The following is a 21,499-nucleotide window of genomic DNA, read 5'->3' on the forward strand; positions in this document are numbered from 1 at the left end:
ACATCCTAGCTTCTGAATAGACAATACGGTTCCTTCTGGCACACAGGAGGCCTTACCCACCACACTTTTGGCAGAGCTGGGGAGCTGAGCTCAGCTTCAGTGTAAGTAGCTGCAACTCGGCAACCATCACACCCAGTGCAGTATCCCTCTGAGTTGCTAAGAGTCTTACTAAGCCCCGTCACACAACAGCAGAGATCAGTGGTGTTTGTGAGAGGAGGCAGAACGGGGCTGAAACGAGATTTAGATGACTAAGAACATTGTCATCAGTCAGACAGGACATCCGAGTTGGCAGAGGTGGAAAGAATGGAGCAGGTATGGGGCTTGGCATTGATTCCTACATTATGGAGGCCCACAGCATTGGACGGCACTGGACCCTTACAGCGCAAGTGCTCCTGCAGTGGGCAGCTTCACCCAGCCATGACAACATCTCTTTCCAGTTTGACCGAACTTGTGCCCCTATTAGATGGCACTGACATGTTCTCAGATAAGTGGTAAGAGTGGCTAAAACAAGAGCCAAGACATATATCATACTAGGCAGCAGGTCACAGTCCCAATTGTTTAGCTGGTAGACTGAGATGCTTTCCTTGGACCATAGCTACTTCATTACTTGCAAAGACCTCAGAATCCTCCATCCCCAGGAAGAAATCAAGGCTGAGGTACCAGCTGCAAGCAGAGCATAACTTCAAGAATGAAGCCACACTATCACCCTCACATCCTCCCTCACTCTCACAGTAGTTCCACACAAGCTCCTCTTCACACGTCCACCACCCACAACATCTGGAGACTCCACCCCACTTCCATTCATTCACCAAGCCCATGCGCAATCCCTCCCTGTGCCATTCTCTTCAGACCACCAAAGAGCAGGCTGGCAATCCTTGGCCACCTTCACCTTTGCACAACAAGAACACAAGCCACTGTCATCATGCACACAACAGTAGGAAAGATCTTTTTTTTTGAGCCCCAAGGACCACAGGTGTGCCTGGTTTGGGAATGACACCACAAAACATCCCAAGCAGTCAGAGGAGCTGTGTAAAACTGTTAGTATTCTCTGGCTTTCCTGATGCTTTAACTTGCTCGGATTACAACACTGAATTACTGACTTCCAATTTTTGGACATCCCCACCTGACACACTGTTCATATGTAGAACTCCCTTTCAGCCCACAGCCCCACTATCTCAGGTATCTGCTCCCCAAAACAATGCCTAAATCCACAAGAATGCACTCATCTCCCTCCTCAACTCCCCTTCTGAGACTCTGGCCCATGAAAATTCCTAACAGGCTATTTAGTGGAGTGTGTTGTTACTCTTCTTCCTCATGGTCTGCTCATGAGAAGCTGTTCCTTTTAACAGTCTGTCTCCCTATGCTGTAATCATACCTTTGTTTTGATGTGCACACAAGCTCTGCGTGGCCTGGATCCACCCAAGGACTGCAGGAAAATCACGTTCCAGATTCCACAGAGGAGTTTAGCCCTCTCCATAATATTTCTGGTTCTGATCTAACTGAGACTGGTATTACAGCACTGTTAACTCCATCAACTTCAGCTGAAAGTGTCTGCTCATGTCAAATTTGATTTGGTCTGCACTGAAACAAAAACAAATCAACAAACAAGCTTAGAGTGAGAAATAGAGTTAGGCTTCCAGTGCTCTTTGGAGCTGATCCCAACCCTACCCTTGGTCATTTGCCTGCCTCCCTTTCTCCTGCAAAATGAGGATATGGACATTTCTCCATTCATAAAATGAGCTATTTCTATTATTTGTGAAGGGGTCTACTCCACCTGGAATATGTAAAGTGCTACGTGACAATACTTCTTCTCATGATTTATGTCAGCCTACGAGAGATCACAATCAGGCTTTGCCATGATTTTTCTGATGATTACCCTACATGGAAAAATGCCTGATATAATGATGGCTCAAGATTAGTGATGCAGGTTGGTTTATTTAAAGCAGTAACATCAAAGCAAACGGTCTGCTGATTCAGCTCATAAAAATCATTGATGCATAAAACCAACAATAATATCAAGAAAGAAAAGGGGAACGGAGGACTGGGAGAACAGAAGAAGAAAAGGCATCCTAAACCCATCATAAGTGCACACAAGACAGACGGTCTCTTTCAAGAAGCATTTGCAAATACCCTTGCGCTTAGTGAGGAGAAAGTCTACACGAAAAAAGAAATCTATGGTAACTGGAGAGACATGATATTAAGAAACTGCATTTCTCTTCCATTTATCTATCTTTGATTGAAGCTTCTGGTCCAGCCAGCAGCTTGGGAATGTCTTCATTTACAATATTCCTTCCTGAAATCTGAAAGCAAATTGAAATGGAGGTCAGTACCCAAAGACAGATCTCAAACTATCCAAAGCAGAACACTGTAATATGGACTTCGCTATACAGTGACAAGTGACCATTTGCAGTCAACTACGTCCCCAGGACCCTCTTCATAGAGCCCACAGTGAGATAAACTGTGTGTAAATTATTGCACAGATCATCTCTGAAGAACGTATGCAAAAATATAATGAGAACTCCATCAAGAACAGCAGGTCTAAAGCAACTCATGGACTCTCCAGACCATTCCCTTCTTGCTATCACTTCAGTTACATTTATTATATTGTAAATTCATATTAAAGGAGTTATGGAACCTAACAACTTCTTACAAGCACTGCTTGAGATAAGTGTGACTCCACGAACTGTGGCGTAATACTCAGGATTAATACTGCACAAGCAAAAGGAGATTCAGTCCCTAGGGAGGGTGAGCTGCTTGCTTTTGTTGGAGGAAATAAGTCACTGCCCATTATCCATAAACTAATTCAACTCAAAACAACTCAAAACACTCTCTTCTGCATAGTGTTTTCTTCTCAAACACCATACCAGGACATTTTTGAGATACATCTCCCTCTGAGGTTACAGTACAGAATGCACTATTCCAGCCCTGCGAGGCATTCTTTTTCCAATAAAGAAAAATTCTATTTGTGCCACACCAAAAGTTTTTAAAAGCCTAATCACTACTTGCATCTTGTGGCTCCATGATGAAAGGCTATGAAGTGAAATAGCTTCTTATTCCTGCTGTCATTTGTCATGATGTTTATCATTCCTCGTTCGGCTCTGGCTTGGTCAGCTCACTGCTAAACTCTGTTCTTCCCTCCTCCCTCCTTCAACCCATCAGAAGGTTCCCACAGCCACCAACTGGGCTGAAGCAGGTCATATTACCTTTGTCTAAATCGATGTTCTTTGCTGGGAAGCTTCTGGCTTGCTCAGCCTTCTCCTTCAGGATGTTGTTTTTGTAATCTGTGTAAGGGAGGAGTATAATTCAGACAGCCATTAGAACATTAAAAGAAAGCAAAGCTTTACAGGCGAGGCAGACGTGATCGGTCCTTCCTTGAAGTACTCTAGGCCTAGGATGTCTAGGAGTAACTCATGGAATTACTCAGCAGGAAAAGGAAAGGTGCTAAGACTTAATTTTGGCACTAATCAGTTATGCATACTTCAGTCTCCTCCTCCTCATAGGTACCACAGATTCTTCCAGTATGGGACAAAAAGCCCTGGATCATCTAGGGAAAGCTCACATGAACATGACTAATGCAGTTATTCAAAGAATTTGCTCTCAGGGGAGCATTCCTGAGACACACAGAGAAAAATTTGTACTTGCTGCTGTCCTGGTTTGCAGCCCACCCTCTGCAATTCCTTTGCTCTTTACTTCAGATTTTCTATCTACCTCTTGTTTATTGGGGCCCTTATAGCAATTCTGTAGCTTGGGACCTAAAGTCTGTCAGCTTGTTCTTTTAAGAGGTTGTACCTTTACCAGGGTGCATAGAGGAAACAAAAAAAAAAGGGACAGACTCAATTGTTTCATGGTTTATCAACAGTTCACTGATGTACAGCAAATTGCATCAGGAGTGAACCTGGCATCATGGCAAGTCTTCAGGAATCTAAGGGTAGTGCAGACAAGAGGATCAATTTTGCTTTACAGACAAGCCACTCCAAGTCTAAGCAAGAAAACACTCCTGATCAATTCCTGATACAATAAACTCAAGGCTGCACCTTCAAGCTCTAGTAAGGAGCAGCATCCATCTTTAGGAATGTTTTAAGTTCCCTCAGTCAGTCCTACATATCCCAACAAAAACACTTCCACACATCACCAGTGAGATTAATTTCCTTCCCCCCTTTTAGTATGTTTCACGTTACTACAAGTTCCATTATTTTTTTTATTTTCTATCTTTTGTATTCTAGAATTTTTTTCTCCAGATTCCTCACTTTGAGTTAGTTTTTATATACTGTAGAATGATTATATTCATATTGACAAATGCTTTTAGTTTCTTGGACAGGAGATTAGTCTAGAGAACTGCCTTGTGGATCCTCTTTCCTACACAAACTGCTTAAATTTGAGGAATCCTCTTCCCTAGATGCTATCTAGATTTCATTCCACGTTGGTTTGCACTCATTTGTATTTTTCTTTCAAGTGCATGTCAAAGCAGCCCCGAAACCCCAGGTGAAACAAAAGCAGCTGTGCCTTGTTACTGAACAACCTCATTGATCTGCCTCTAGTTAAACTCAGAAGTCAGGATTGCCCTCTCCAGCTGCAGTCCCCCTGCTTGCACCAATTTGTGGGTTGAGATTCTCAAAGGAGAATCTCAGAAATTCAGGATTAAAATCAGGAGCTTAAGACATTTCAAAATGGGCATCTAAATGCCATTAGAAAACCCACAGTTACGACGAGTTTTGACCTGGTTTGGAGAATGGTTGCTAGCTGATGCATACCCAGCCTGATGTCTTCAGTTTTGTATTGAGTCAGATCTGTTGTGTCGACTGTAAATTCTTTAAGATTTACATCCTTCCTGAAAAAGGAATAACAGAGAAAAATGGTATTGTCACATCCTTTAATAATTGGCTCCTTTCACACTTTTCCACAATAGCTTTTCTAATGCTACTTTAGAGGATTTAATTTACAGTGTTTATTTGCTATATATCTGGACAAAAGTTGAAAAAAAATCCATAGAAGATTTCATTCTCTATTAAGTACTGATGATTTGCACAGCAATCCTTACAGAACCCTTTCTGGTTTCTATTTGGCTTCTCTGGAGAAAACACGACATAGATAACAGCCCTGGTAGCCATACCACATGGGTACTTTCCCTGTCTTTGCCTCTAACTTACTGAACAGATTTCGGCTGGTCATACTGCTTACTAGTGAACCCAGTTCTCCTCTCTCTTCCCTTTACTGTCTTTTCTATTAACACCTTGAGGTGTCTGGCTAGTTGGCTCTTTTTTCCCCCCATGTGTTTGTCCGGAGCTTAGAACAATGGGGAGTCAATCTGCACTGGAACTTCCCCATCTCTTCCACTTCAATAACATATTACAAAACATAAAGGAACCCAGCTGCACAAACTTGGCTCCATCTCACAGTACAGTTTAGAGTAGATCTGTGCATTACTCCTTTACCACCAACTCCTAATGATCTCTCAGCCCTACAAACCGTTCTCTCCTTCCACAGTTTTACAGCATGGAAGTTGCTCCCTGATACGCAATCATTACGCAAGTGTATATTCCTGGAAACATCACACTAATGACTAGAGTGTAAAGCTGCAAAAGAATTGGTGGAAAGCAATGAATAAACTCTATCAAACAGCCTATGCTTTACATGGCTGTACTCGTACTAACCAGATCTTCCTTCAGCTGTTTTAGGCTCTTAATGAGAGCTGAGGGTTGGGGCCCATAAGTTCATTTTTATGTATTCTAACCCTAGAAAACAGATTCCACAAGTATACTTACTCTCCGTATTTCTTCACATTGTATTCATAACCTACAAAGGGAGAAGAAACAGAATGAGCAGCCGTATCCAGTCCAACCAGTCCCTCCCAGGTAACAGTGATAGGTAGAACACTGAGTACTTATTCACAGTGCTCCTTATTGTGATGCTTACAATGATCACTTTCACGGTCCTTCCAACACACAAAAATTCATGCGTGTCCCACTGCCACAGGGAGCTTCTCTTTCCTGTACTCACCAGCTTTCCAGTGGCCTTCCCAGAGCTATGGATGTCCAGCCATGAGAAACTACAGCCATCTTCATACTTAATTTATTTCCACCTCTGATTTATTACTAAAATACTAACCACAGCTGTCATCTCTCATGTGCTGGTGCTGCACCTGCCCCTCCCCAGGTCATTGCTTAGGCCTGCATCCATCACATGCTACAGATGCTGGTTTTTATCAGCCTCCCACATGCCAGGTATCTAAGTACACTTCTGTCTCACCCCACCCTGCAAGGGGTGATAATTTCAGGCTCCTCTTTTCCATTCAAAGACCAGGGCCAGGAGTCTGTCCCCTCTATGATTGCAAAGTACCTCCACCTAAGTCAGTGGAGATAGCCCCATTTTGTGTTGGTGCTAATCCCCTGACACGTAAATAAGGATGAATGTGGGTGCAAAGAACACACCAGAAGACAGACATTCCCTGGTGTTTGCTTTTTGTGTGGCATCCCAAACTATTTGTGTGGAAGTCACCAAAAGATCTCAGTGTCCATTTATCTAATTACACACAAAGAGTCACCCAGCACAGGGAGTCCAGCAAGGACTTAGACACCTTAGGAACTAAGGGATTCATGTGGGCCTTCTGCTCTGATAAACTCCACTTGTAAAGAGCAACTATCTAGCACTTCTGATTTTCTTCTGCCTTACAACAGAGCAACTCCGTAAATCAAGGACTGGAAATTTTTAAACCACACTAATGAATGTCTCTTGGCATCAGCACCTGTAAAGACTCCTCATTGCATAGGTTGCTGGTTTTCCAGAAGAGGATCACTGCCTTCAGCATTGTGCTTTGCAGTAATTATTTGCAGAATCAGCTCTCCAGTCATAAGACACCCCTATAAGCACTACAGGGCTGGTCTTTTCCAGGACTTACCTCTCTGCCGGCGCTTGCGGGTGACAAGGACAACAATGATGAGGAGGACAATGAAGAGCAGCAGAGTTGCCAGGATGTAGCCCAGCTGCTGGAAGAAGTGCATCCGGCTCTCGGGGATGATGACGTTTATTACATTGTGGCCCCTAACAACGTTTGGGTCTGATGGCAGAAGAAAAGGAAAACAGGCTGATAATTGTAATTGGCACCCAAAGCAAAGCACGTTCACATGCGGGCCCATATGTAGACCCAAAAACCACATTTAGTGAGAAACTCTTCCGAACGGCATGAAGTAAAGGGCAAATGGCTGCCTATTTACAACATGCTGCACCTCTTATCAGATGGAAGATGCCTGTGCTCTTCGTAAGACCATTATACTTCCCGGGAGCAAAAAGTATTAACAGTGACTGGTGCACATTCCCTTGCTGCTGCCTGGCTATCAATGTGTTCTTGTTTATTGCAGAGGGGAAGTCCAGAAAGAAGCCACAGTAGACAGCCCCAAGTCTTCCTGCAGGGTAACAACCCTCCTCTGGGTCCCTTACAACACACACACCACGCTGCTTCGGCTCCAGACAGCTAAAGTATGAAGCAGCCCCTCCCTGCCAAGGGTTATAATTTACAGAGTGAGAGGAATTTTCGATGCCAAAGAATGAGTTTCCTTTTAAATAAAACAAAAATCAATAAAATAAATAAAATAAAAACCCACAAAGAAAAGCCAAGATTCCATTCCATTTGTGGGTGCAGCAGCATTTCAGTTCTGCAGCACAAGGAAGGGTAACTCAAAACTTTTACGTGGAACATTTTTGTAGATCTCAAATAAATAGGTCAACGTTTTTGACATATAAAGAGGAAGCGACGTCTCTGCTTGCAACAGTCAGAGGAGTGGACAAATCCAACCCAGGCACAGACAGCAAACCCATAAGACACACTGTGCTGGGGGAGGCTTTTCTCTTCGAAACAGAGCTGAAAGTTACACCTTCTCCTCCCAACAGAGAACATTCATAGCGCACCAGGCAAGAACCAGAATGGAGTTCTAGCCCACCACTCTCTTGGGAGTTTAACCCTGTACATTAGTCAGAGGGAATAAGGGGAAAGATGGGAGGAAGCATTCCAAAAGCCACAGTACCATTTAACAAATGTGTTCTAATGTGAGAAATGTTGATATTTTTGGAACTGCTGGCACAGTGACTGGTTCCAGTTGTTGGGGAGTTTGTTTCCAGCATTTAAACACACCAACCCACCACCAACAAAATTAAGTAAGATGACAGCGGATTGAAATACACACTTTGAAAGCAGATATTATTGTTTGCTAATGCTAACAGCAGTCCCAGAAAATCGAGACGTTTTAGCGTATGCTCTGTCTGGTAGCCCAGCCCTCCACTCCAGCAACACTCCACCTTTTACTGGCATTGTTAGATGCTGTGTGCTTGCTGGCTATAGAGCTAAAAAACTATCATGTGTTTTTCACCACTGCTAAGCTCAAAAATAACAAACCAAAAAACCCACTTGCAAAGCTGCAAACAGTATGCATGACAGTTGTACTTTAACAAATCTCTGGATCATGAAGGGGTTCTTCAGCAGTTGCCATAATGAGATGGTAGCCACTGGAGCAGCTGTTGACCCAGAAGTCAAACATAAATGCATTCTATTCATGGCTTTTTGCTTTCCCACAATACTGCAAGATAGGGTAGAAGCTGAAGTTAAACTTTAGTTAACACTGGAGAGGTCACTGTAACAACAAACAGTGGAAACATTCAGTATCTTTGGGCCTCCTTAGCTTACTCAATCCAGTAATACCAAAAATACTTGTCATACTAGCATTTTGATACAGCATCACCAGGAAGGCAGTAGAATGCATCCTTTTTTATAACTGGGGAAACCTAGGCACAGATAAATGGAGATGTCTCCATTGAGACAGCTCACAAATGCTGGGTATGTGGCTCATTTTCTTTTCAAGGCTGGCAAAGGATTGAGAATAGTTTAGCAATAAGCATTAGACACAACAGATGCCATTCTTCAATCACTTGCTCCAAAGCAAACACAGAGCAAAAATGCACTGAATTAGTAGACATACACCACATTTGTACTGCTGAAACTGAGAGCAGAATGGAGCTCACGCTTATATTCAAAACAGGATGAAGTTTCCTGGCTGGAAATGGCTTCAGGCCTTGGAGCTATGCCAGGAACTGAAAAAGCTCATTGCTTTGCTTTTGTTATCTCCTGATGTTTCATTTTGGCTTTATGTTATATCCCCAGAACTATACATTTTTTCATGGAATGAGGCAATATCTCAGCCTTTCTTACTATACACAAATAGGGCATGTCCCAGCAGGCTCCTCATCAGCAGTGGGTTTGAAAAAGGCACTCCGGATCTCTCCTTCACATTCCCATCAACTCAGCACATTTTTGTGTGTGGTGTGCTCAGACCAGCTGAGCGTTCACTGCCTGTAGGGGACAAAGCTCTTCTAAGGCTGTTCTTTTTAACAGTGAAAATGCCTTTTCTCAGGAAGGAAAGTTCCTCCAACACTGAGGGGACTACTGACAAACTAAGACAGCCCTTGCAGGTTAAATTACTTGTAGGTTCTGTCTAACTTCCGAGCAGGTAACTAACTATTCAGCAACAACCAAGAAAACATCCAGAAAGGACAGGAATAAATTCTTCTGTGGGAAACTCTGAAAACAAGATCTAGTTTCCATCTGCATAATGTGATATGGATAGGGCTCGAGGGCAGCAAAAGGGCTGCAGGGAGGGAGACTGATATTTGTATGTCCTGGCTTCTATGCCAGCTCAGCCCCAACAGCCACCTCTTTTCAGTATTGCCTGGGTTTTCTGGACATCAACCATAGTCCCAGGGGGGAGGTTTAGGTTTCCGTGACTTGAAAAAGCCAATTGCTAGAGAAGAACAGACCTATTAAAAAAACGTATGAAGCATGTCAAAATTCCATGTTAAGCAGCCAATAAATATTAAGCCACAATGAATATTTTAAAATTTTAATAAGGAACTGTACCCAAAAGACTTAAAAAAATATTAAACTTGGTATTTTTGTTTTCTTTTTCTGCCTGAACTAAGCATGATGGTTTTGAGTTTGGACAGGCTGTCAGATGATAGCTCACTGCAGTGGAAAATCTGAAAATTGGTTTAAGACAAAAAAAACAGAAAAGCTGAAGGGCAGAGGAAAATTCCTAGTGCTTGATTCTGCACAGTGTGGCACTTTGCACAGCCTAAAACCCCGTGCAAAGAGGAGAGAAACACTTAAGATCTACACTGGTGAGAACAGTAGCACGTTGTAACGGCAAAGGCAGAGCACAATCGACTTCTGCCCCACACCTTCTGTTCCATAAAAGCATCCAGGAAAAGGAGCCTGTTAGAAAAAGAGCTTGTTTGCCTTAGGGCATGTCAGCACTGCAGAGCAGAACAGGCTGCAGAATTGCCCTGGAGCAAAGAAAACAGAAGCTGGACACGATGTCACTACCCTGCAAGAAGGGTAATTAACCCTGATGGGTGGGACACCCCACTTCTGGTGCAGCACAGTGTTGAAGCTGCTCTACAGGATCCTCACCAGTATCACTAAGTGTGCAGCTCCAGACATACCAATGTAATGGAAATAGCTCAGAAACAACCAAGTCCATACACTAGAACCACATACTAGTAGCAAGGGAGGCAAAACTTCATCTACTCTTCTAACCCTAAGGGCAGGAATAGCCCCTGGCTCAAATGTGAGAAACCTTCACAGAGGAAACCTCAGTGTTGCTCTAAGTGGCACCTACACTTCCATGGAGTCTATGCTACGTCTGCAGGGCACAGGTTTGCCTTGACCACGCTCCCTCCTGCTGGCACTAGGTGATCCCTGCAGACCACTGCAGAGAAAAGGCAAGGACACTTTAGCATTTGGAGCAAAGGGTTCCTGAGGGAGTGGGGAGTGATGTGTCAAATTCCTGTCCCGTGCCTTATGAGATCTTTCAAGCTCTAAAGTGCAACTGTAGATACTTATCTCTTCATCATTCAGAAGAATCATTTCCAGAGGCCACTTACCTATGGCTGGGGCAATGTTGTGAGTTGTGAGGTTCACCACCTTCTTCTCCCTCACAGGCTCCATCACAGAGACTTGGTAGATCCTGCGCTCATGCAGGCCACAGTAGTGATGGTGCAGGTGGCAGGAGTAAGTGCCTTCATCTGCACTTTCCAGCTCCGAAATCCGCAGGGAAAAGTCACCCAGGGCAAAGGCTGTGTCAGTGATGTTCATCTTCTGACGAATGAAGAGAGGCCCATAAGAACGGCGCTCACCAGAGGCATACAGATCAATGAGACGGTCAGCCCGGTCATGAGGAACCCCTGGGGGCTGCCTGTCCCAGTGGACCACTTGTTGTTCCTCTTCACTGTGCCGTTCAGTCCAAATGTGGTTATGGTTCACACAAGGGAGCATCACTGTGCTGCCTTCTAGGGCAACAATCACAGGCTTTTCCCCATCCCAGTACTCGTTTGCATCCTCAGCTGTGGAGGAGACAACACAAGTTGCAGAACGTTGGTACACGCATTTTACACACTTGTCCTATGCACACCTAAGATTGCTCTCAGACCCTGCGATCCTGTAACACGTCCCCTCCAAAGATCTTGATGTGTGACAGGGGCAGTGTGCCTTCTTCACACCCACTTCAGCAGCTAGTAAAGAAACGCACCTTTATCTTCTACACCCTAGGTCAGGGCATTAAGCAAGACCACTTTCTTTTCCTTATAACTGCGAGTTAATCTCTTACTTCAGAAAGCAGGAAGTATACTCTTTCTACAGACTAAGAATGGAACGAGAATAACAGATTTCATCTTCAATATGCTGTATCCCAATTCTCCGAGCAGGAAATGCTTTTCTATCCACAAACGCCCTAATTACTGGAGGACTTCAAGAAGCACTGCTTTGTATTTTGTTCTTGAAAAGGAATAACAGAACCAAAACACAGAGGAGCAGACTGGGGCTCACAGGCAGGCCTGTGTGTTTTTATTGCATGGAAGCTGTGAGAACAGCAGCAGAAGAGATGCACTTCTCTACTATCCCACCAGTCCTGCAACAGCTTTCCAGCACCATCAGCCCCAGTAGCTTCACTTGTGCATTATACAAAGGTCAACTTAAATGACACGGTAGTGATGCATTTGTGGCATGGGTGGTGGCACACACTGCAGCTGCCAGCAGCCCTCAGAAGCTTGCTTTTAGAGCTGGAGTTAAGGTGTGGTAACTCGAGGAGGCTTTTTAACTACAGGCTTCTCAGGGTAAGCTCACCAACCAATGTACAAGGCAGATCTTTGCGGCTAACCTGATTGATGATGGATTGTTACTAGGGATGTTCTACTGCTGGAATAGTAACAGGATGGTTAGCTAACTGGGCTGCCTAGAGTAAATTAACTTAACAGGCTCCATGCACTGTGCTTGGCACATACCAAGAAAGGAGAGAGGTTCACAAACACACACATTGAATAAAATTTCTGAAACTCAGGGAATTTGATAGCAAACAGCATAGTGAGCACCACTGTTTCCTGATGCTTTCCAAGCCTCTTGTGGCATCTGTACCCTGAATGTGCAACTGAGAAGGCATGGGCAAAACCCTGTATCCACACTGCTCTTCTCTGACACTAGCAGAACAGCCAGCAAGGCCCACTGTGAATTCAACAGCGCCCTGGTGGCCACTAGACTCCAGCTGCCAGATCAAGTCCCTTGTAGAAAGGAACACCAAGCTGTCTGCCACACTTACCTTTCTTGGTGATAGTTAGTTGGATTTTCACAGTTTCATATAAGTGGCAGTAGTGATGGTGAAGGTTACAAGAATATGTGCCCTCGTCGCTCTCTGCAACACCTAGAACAAGAGGGAAGAGTGAGGAAGTTGAATGCTTTATACTGAGACAATGATTACTTTCATCATTTATACTGTTTCCCAAATGATTGCATGGATGCAAAAGGGCCTTTATATAACTTAGTTCTAACCCATCCTTATCACCAGGGTGGGCTAAACAGAGAAGAATCATCTCACCTAATATAACAAATTGTTCAGTTTATTTGCTCTTGTGTGGAACTTATTTGTATTAATAGATGGAAAGAAAAAGCTGAATTAATTTTAGCTAAGAGCAGGCATAGGAAGAATGGTTCATAGTTCAGGAACTGAAATACAGTCAAAGGTCCACAAGAAGCCCAAGTGACTTTCAGGCAATGAATTGTTACCAATTCTCTTTTAAAACGGGATTGTTTCAAAGGGAAATAAACCACTATTGCCAGCGCTTCAGAGAACCTCAGCAACCTCATTAGACTGATATTTAGTTATAGAAAATGCTCTGTAAACTAGTCATTTTCACTGAAAACCACAAAGTTAATTTAGTCATGAATCCTCCATTCTGCAGATAGCATAGGGAGAAAAGATGCTGTTTAGTACCTTTGATCACCAAGGAGAAGTTGCCATCTGTAAATGCATTCTCAGGCATGAATATCCTCCCTCGGTTGTAGGAGCTGTACACACGCTGACCTCCAGCTGAGTACATGTCACACAGCCTCTCCATCTTGTTATTTCCATAGTAGTTGCTGTACACATCCCAGTGGACTACACGCTGGCGGTCATTCAGACGATCCTGGGTCCACACCATGCGGTAACTCTTGCAGGGCAGGACAGCCTGTGACCCCAATGTAGCACTGATATTTAACACTGACACTACAACACTGTCCGGGTTCGAGGCATCAGCTGGGACTGACAGCCAGAAACAAAGAACAAAAAGCAGTTATAAGATTAATGGCATGTGAAGAAGACACTACAGCAGGACTCAGACAGACTTGTCCTAGAATCTCTGCATATCTTCCACCCAAAATACAGTAACTTTCAAGACCAACATAGAGCTCTCTCATGGAGAAATACAATAGAAAGCCACTTAAACACACTGATTTCATTCCATGAAAGCAATGTCTGTGATGTCTGTTATCAGGATCGTAGATTTGACCTGTCCTACCTACCCTTCCCAATCCTAACCCCCAGTTTAATCAAAGTTTAGAGACACTAGTTCATGGGATGCATGGTTCATACCTATGGAAGTTAGCAATGAACCCCCCACTGCATGTCATGAAATTCACATCCCTCTCATTTCTTCTCAAGATCACAAAAATAGGCAGATTACAAAGATGTCACTCACCTGAATATGAATAAACAGAACCTGTCAAAGCAAAAAAAAAAGAATGTTACTGACAACAAAAGGAAGAAAAAAATCTACAAATACACTCATTGTCAGCAGCCACCCCCTCTATTATTATTCCATCTATTCCTCTCTTCTCTATTCACATACTTATTTAACATGTGTACCGAGTTAAGCCCAGAGGCTCAAACGTTGGTTGACACAGTACTCCAGGTGGGATCTCACCAGAGGAGAGTAGAGGGGTACTACCTAGACGTGAACAGTTAAAACCATGTTCATTTTTGTGCTGTTTGAACATTGAGAAATGAACATGACAGTTTCACTTCCATCTTTTCCCCAGCAGACATCCACATCCCTTTTCTGCTAATGCAAAGGCCTGAAGAGACTTGGAGACAGAGCTGACCCCAGCTCATCTGATGGGGGTTAGAGCTGGCCAAGTAGAGAGAAGATCCACACTGCTGATGCACTAGATTGAGAGCCAAAAGATAACTTTCATCTCCAAGATGAATCCAAATCAAATTCCTATAAAATTAATGGAGGGATTAATGCACTGAGGGAATTCTGTAACTCTGCAGGGTGCTGAGTCTACCTGTCAAATAAGGAGTGATGTGACTTGGCCGTTTCGCTTCACACTCATGACACACACTGTTGTCAGCACTCTGCTAGGCAAACATATCCTTGCTAGGATGGGAGCATGCCCCCCAGTCTCTCCCGCTCGCATTCCTGGTCCACGCAGTCAACACCGTAATGCCCTGGATGCAACCACAACTCTAACTCACATGACTCAGATCTATGTATGAAGAACTCTGCAAGAAATGAACTGATGCCTTTGTTTCTGCATTTCTCTGGTCCAGTCTCTCCTGCTTTTTGTGTAGGAGGGGTCTAGGAGGTCTTCTGACATCATGCTTCGAGAGCACAATTCAGATTCCCAACACAATGACATCATTCATCTCTCTAACCAGTCAAGCCCAAGTGGGTTCCAGATAGATCATCTGATGTTTTGTCCTGCTAATGTCATAGGCACAATGTCTTCCGGACAAAGGCTGTATTTTTTTTTTCAGCTCTGGAATTTATGCATTTCAAAAGAGAATAAATTAACTCCAGACTGGGGCTATTTTAATGACACCCTCAGTGCATGGGCTGACAATAAACTCTGTTTCCTTTCCTCTCCCTATCACAAAACACTGGGCAGTGACACCAGAGAACAAAAATGAGCAGCACCATCTGTTGAACTGCCAGTTCAAAGACACTCCAAATGTAAGCTATTTTTTCTACATTTATAATCTCAGCATCACAAAAAAAAAAAAAAAAAGTATCTTGCACGAAGTTTATACTGCTCTGGATATAAGCAAGAGACACCATACACAAGACATTATAATTTCATCATCTGATGGTCTCTCTTAACAGGCTGCAAAATGCCTGATGGTAAAATATAAGCTGCCAGCCTCTGCTTCTGGAAGCCAGGACTTGGATTTAGCTTAGGACAACAAAGGAATGATACAAAGCTCTTTTACAGCACCAAATCAGCCTTCTCCAGAAGAAATCAGTCTCACTTGTGATAGGACAACCAGCTCCCAGCACAACAGCATCCACTGGTATCACTGTGACAAAGCAATGGCCCTGTGTCTGAACTGGTGCTGTTTGCCCTGTGGCAAGGGGACAACACAGCATCACAACATGACCAGCGACTTGCGTGCTGGAGAGTAGTGTCTACGAGCTAGCTGGCTGCACAGCCAGTGCTTCCAGAGTCTTGCATTACTGCTCATTAATAGCAAATTGATTTGGTGCTGCAGAAACACCCTCTCCTCACTCAGCAAGAGGAATGCATTTACTTTTCTCCTTTCCTCTTGCAAGTTAATGTAAAAACATTGAGCCCAAACGCAGCATCATAAATCTAACAAATGACAAAAGTATCCACCTAAGCCTTCCAGCATGCTCTGCTCAACAGCCTGTCACAGCCCTAAACTAACAATAGCACTAACCCCTAGTTCTGTATCTTTTAGCTGGCCCTACTGGCATGGTAAGGACCACCCAGGTCCTAACTCTCCATCCCACCCACAGGGGCCTTTTGCCAGGCTAGGCTGCTGGAGACCTGTCCACTAGCTACCCGCATTTCTCCAGCACACTTTCAAACACAACTTTCTGCAAAACAAGGAAGCAGTGAAGTTGTCTGTAATGTAACAGTTGTTAGACAAGAAAAGCTTATGTCTTGTGGGTTTTGACAGCTTCTGTTTCCCTCCACTGTTAAAGCTTCTGCTAGCAGCTCCCTAACAAGCAGGGCAGGAGCACTTCCGTTTACTTGCCAATTACACTCCAAGGTTTTTCTGGATCTGCCCCTGAGCGAGCAGGAGATGTTGCTTCCTGTGGGGAGAAGGGGAGAGCCTGTTGATGCCTCGCCTGTATTTTACCATACTGCTATTTTGACTTGCTGAGCGTTGCCACACAAAGATGAACGGTCCAGGGGTTCAGTACAGAGACAAGAAGTGGAAGCAAAAGGGTTTTTCACTACTGGTCTGTGCACACTCAGATTCTGGACAGAAGCTTTGGGTCTGAAGCCTGCCCTAGGGTCTCATTCATAGTCTCAGACAAAGTGGTAGGTGCAAATATCAAAAAGATAGCAGCATTGCAGCCAATAAGAAAACTTCTAGAAGTGAAAGAAAGCGCAAGTCTTTACAAGAGATACGGAAACTCCACAAGACAAGGAAGGAAGAACTGGTTGTTCTGATTCCCCAGCAGTGCTGGAAATCTGCACACGTATCAGGCCATAGATAAGACTCGAACTTATTTGAGACAGCTGTAAATGAGATCACTTAGAAATCTAAGGAATCTAGAATGTCTCTGATCTCTGGAATGCCTGGAGAAAATGGAATTTAAAACAATTGAACTTCAAAAACCTGGACATAGAGCAATAGTTAAAGAAAGAAGAAGCCTTTTTCTCTTTTCAGTCTCCTCCCTCTGACATGAGACCTAGCTCTGCTATGTGAGACAAGCAGAGCAAACAAGACATGTCCCCCAGCCATGCTTTTTAAAGTCATTGTTTGTATAACGTGGTAGCTACTGAATAAACTCAGACACATATCCATGAACCAGCAAAGTTGACAGGTTATGAACTACAGGATTGGGGTAAACTGGAAGCGGTTATTTTGGTGAACAACACTTCCCAATCTGCAACTGTAAAATCAAGGAGTATTTATGCACCTAGTGAAAGCTCGGACTTTTGTAACCACAGGACTCCAGGACCTGGAGCTTCAAAACCACCAAATACCTTAATAGCTGTCAACAAAGAACTCACTGTAGCTTTTAAAACTTCAAATTCCATGTTATGGATAATCACTTTGACCTCTCTCTGGGTGATGCATCCACAAAACTGACGTGTTCAGTGCAGACTCAGTATGCCTCTCAGCAGGATCTCAGAGGTATTCTGCCGGTCCCACAATATAGGAAGAGGAAAGCAGCCTGCAAAAGTGTTTCCTAATCCCCTGTAAAAGGCAGAGCCAGCTCTTGCTTCTTGAATCCCATCCACTTTTCAAGTAAAGAATTAAGCCACAAAAACTGCAGGCAAAGTAGAAGTAAAAGCCTCAGGCTCCAAAGACATCTTACATATACAGAGCTCTCTAGGCAGTGTCCTTGGAGCAGTTCAAACAGAGAACTGTCCCTTGGGTCTTGCCTGAACAGTACCACCACTTCTCTCCTGGACATAGCTGCTGGCAGAGCATCTACTTCATAGGCAGACGCACGTGCTAATGAAACCACTAAGTCCCTGTCTCATACTGGAGGATGAAAGACTACCAGAGCAGAAAAGGAAACTGCGAACACCGTAAGTGGTAGCCTGAGTGCCAAGCAGTATATACACTCCATGAGACATGACAACACCAGCTCTACCTTCAGCACTTCTGAACTCAGGAATAGCCTTGCCATTGATGTCTGCAAAGCAAGGATAAGCTGCCTGGAAAGGTGCCTTACAAGGCAACAACCACCACTGAAGTTCAGATTGTAGCAGTGGGCAGGAAAGAAAATAAACTAAGAAGTCATTGGAGAAATGAGTGTCATAACCCACCAGGCACATGGGTTGAAACAACAGTCTGTGAGGTTGATGCTCTACTTGCCTGAGTAAGCTCATTATTCCTTTGCACAGTATTATTCCTTCTCCAGTATCTCCTGATTTGTCTCGGCCTCTTTTTTCTTTTCAAAGAGGAAACGACATCGCCTTTTCATTAGGAGCACAGAAGGATGGTCTAGTCCTAGAGAAAGGACCTGTTCTTCACGAAATCTGCATGTGTTAGATTCCTTATTTCTCCCATAAATCCCATTGTCTATGCAGTGGATTTAACGGTCTCTGTAGAGCCATTACAGAATTATTGCAACAACAGCTGCCTGTGCCACCAATCTATTTCCAAATACTTTTGGAGAATGGCAGTGGCTCTTTAGGGAGCTGACCAGTGTCTAAGAGGCCATAATGGTTAGGATGCAGTAACATCAAGGTGACAGCTACACAGATGAGCTCAGCTTTCTTCTGGTAGTCATTTTTTTCAACCCACTGACCAATAACCAGGAATAACATCTGAGCCCACCTGGAAAAGGCAAAGCGGGGAGATAATGAGCCATAGTCCCACCTAGACATCTCCCATTCATCACCTGCCCCTACTGGCCTGGGACTGCAAGACTAAGCTTTTCAGTAAAACAAAGTTTCCTGCACAAAGCCAGCTGATGGTCAAGCCAGGCTTTGAACTGGGCTTTTATCTAAGTCTCCGTGTTTGTTTATTTTTAAAAGTTTCCCAGGACAACTTCCTCAACAGCAGTCTTCTGCTTTCAAAACGGACATCAGGACCGGAGAGCCCTCAACCACCCATCTAGTCCCAACAATTCCAACACCTCACTGCAGGTAGGAACATGCCCATGAATCGGTGAAAAGGAAGAATGTGCTGCCGTGGCAGAAAGGAAAAAGCCTGCTGTCTGTACAAGAAACCAGTCGCCATCTCAGCTGCTGCACAATCAGGATCCCTCAGATTTGCCCTAACTTTCTCACGGACGGTTCAGATATTAGCTCAGTTTCACAAACCCTTCTCTGCTTTGTGTATTTCACGTTGGCTGCAGGCCCACAGAACAGTCTGTAGAGCCATTCCAAACACAGTGCTGCTCCTCCCTGCAAGACATTAACACTTGAGGGTGTGGTTCTTCTCCAGAAGGGATCATCTCAGCAAATATGGAAGGGCACAGATTTCCTCCCTTCTCCCCATCTTCACTCATTATGCTATAACCTCACTTGAGTGGGGATAGCAGGACTCAAACATCAGGGCTGCCTGGCATACAGACGGTTCTCTCTCCAAAAAACACCTGAAAAAGTCTGTCCATCCTTCTGTCGCCTCTACACAGCTCCCCCACGGCTCTACAGCAACCCAACCTGCTATTCCTGCCCTGGGTGCTCCCCAAGCTCTGCCAACATGCTGAACCACACTGTGGAGCTGCTGGACTGGCTGGTGCTTCTGAAATAAAATATGTGGCCTCTCCTTCTCTAGGCTTAACCCATCCCCACACATTAGTTTTCCGAGCCACTTTAACCCTTCTGTCCCTATGGCTGATCCCATACGCTGCCAATTCCTAGACCTTGCCTTGAGGCATTGCAAAACTGGCGGTGAGGTGGTGACACAGAAACTAGATTAATTAGGGACCAAACTGAGAACTCTTCAGCTTACTCCACCTACGTACTGAGAAATTCTGAGAGGCTCAGGTGGCTAGCCATGACCTTTCATTAACACAGCTGTGAAGAGCAGGGGGACACTGGTCCCCAAAAATCTTTTGCTCCACACTTCCTACTGTCAGTGCCCTGCAAGAAGTCTCTCCATACTGTTCTTAGAGCTGTAACTGGTCTTTGCTCACAGGTGCCTTCCTTAGAGTCCCAAGTGTTTCAAGTGTGGATTTGCTGAGGTTTTGCTATTAATCCTCAAATCTTCCCCTGCCACCCAAGTCTCACTGGGGTTTCTCTGCTTAGCTTGGGGCCAGGCTTTCAGCACCCTGAATCTGCTTTCAGCTCTTACAGAAAACTCTGTGATTAGGGAGAAGGTACAAGCTATTTCTGTTACTGTAAGCTCATCAGACTTGTCCTCATCCCTTTCTTGCACCTTGCCCAAAAATGAATTCCTATGTCTCTGTCTTTATGCTGACAGGGGGGAAAAAAAGAAAAAAAAGAACTTGAATTTTTTCCTCCATCCTGAACACACACACACACACACGTACCAGCTGTTTCTGCCTCTTCAAAGTATAAAATAACCTTGGATAACATAAATCTAACTATGTAAGCTTTACCGTACTCACATTCAAGCTTATTGGTTTTGAATTTGCTGATCAAGGTAACTGATAGAAAAAAAATGGATTGCATAAACATGCTGACTGGAGTACTGCTTAAACAACCTCAAACATTTCTCCATTCTCTCTCTTTTCCTCTCCAAAAGCATAAGAAATCCATGATTCCCTCCCCTCACAGACAAAAACACAGCTAACTTAGTAATCTAAACAAAATCTTACAAAGATAACAGTTCAAAATCTTCTAGCTAACCTTCAGCCCCGTCCTCTGCAGCTGAAATAAAAACAAGTAACATCACGCCAATCAGCTAGGAGCTTACTTTGCTGAAGCAAAATCTGCCACAGAAGGAGTTTTGCTAGTTGCTCCATTTCTTCAGCTTCTCTGTGTTTTCGTCTCTCTTGAAAAACAAGTTGAAGGCTTTTTTTAAGAAACTTTTTTTTTTTTTTTGTAACTGGAAAACACTATGACCTCATCAATTTACATCCAGAAAGCTGTGGACAGCAGCTCATATTCTGCAGAATTACTCCACCTACAACTTCCAATTCCCCACCTCCTCACTCTGCTCTCCCCCTACACTCACACTCCACCTCCTTCCTTTCCCTAACGCTTTCTGCACAATTCCTACTAACACCCACTCTTCTCTTTCCCCTCCCTCTGGGATCTTCTGATCTGCCCCTGACTTTGATGTAAAAGTTTTATCGGGTAAAGTTGGTCCCATACAGCTCTGGGCTCACGAAACAATCTTTCTCCCTCCCCCCAGGGATGGAACTAATTTTCCTTGTGCTTTACTTGATCCAGCTGTTCCTTCCTTTGTTTGACACTCATCCAGCTGTCTGCTTGAGACTGGATTTATTCTGTTGCCTTCAGTGTTTTTTTGATCTTTGTCTCCTCACATGGTTTTACTTCAGGCTCAAGTCTCAGAAGACAACCTAGAAAACAACATTTACTCTGTCCTGTGACTCGGAAGCAAGGGCTTAATAGCAGCTACCTTAGCAAAAGGATAATAGTGACAAAGACTGAGTATGTGGGAGCAAAAGAGCCTAGAATGCAACTAAAGCTCCAGAATACTGCAATGTGGGGAACAGGTTTCCCTGTCACAGAGGCCAGACCACAGAAGGTCAGGACAGATTTAGAAATTATGCTTTCAGC

General features: G+C 44.0%; 1 protein-coding gene across 1 annotated transcript; it reads right to left on the reverse strand.

Annotated features, from left to right (window-relative positions):
* Window positions 1-2,264: 2,264 nt before the first annotated feature.
* Window positions 2,265-20,718, reverse strand: MXRA8 (matrix remodeling associated 8). Its single transcript, XM_009977378.2, has 10 exons — window positions 20,670-20,718; window positions 14,050-14,070; window positions 13,305-13,613; window positions 12,633-12,734; window positions 10,927-11,385; window positions 6,896-7,054; window positions 5,763-5,793; window positions 4,752-4,828; window positions 3,204-3,281; window positions 2,265-2,300 (listed from the first exon to the last, which is right to left on the reverse strand). Exons 1-10 carry the CDS (start codon window positions 20,716-20,718, stop codon window positions 2,275-2,277), a joined length of 1,311 nt encoding a protein of 436 aa, XP_009975680.1. The 3' UTR covers window positions 2,265-2,274.
* Between the last annotated feature and the right edge of the window lie 781 nt (window positions 20,719-21,499).

The sequence above is a fragment of the Tauraco erythrolophus genome, chromosome 23, assembly GCF_009769465.1.
Source record: "Tauraco erythrolophus isolate bTauEry1 chromosome 23, bTauEry1.pri, whole genome shotgun sequence".
Classification (NCBI taxonomy): Eukaryota; Metazoa; Chordata; class Aves; order Musophagiformes; family Musophagidae; genus Tauraco; species Tauraco erythrolophus.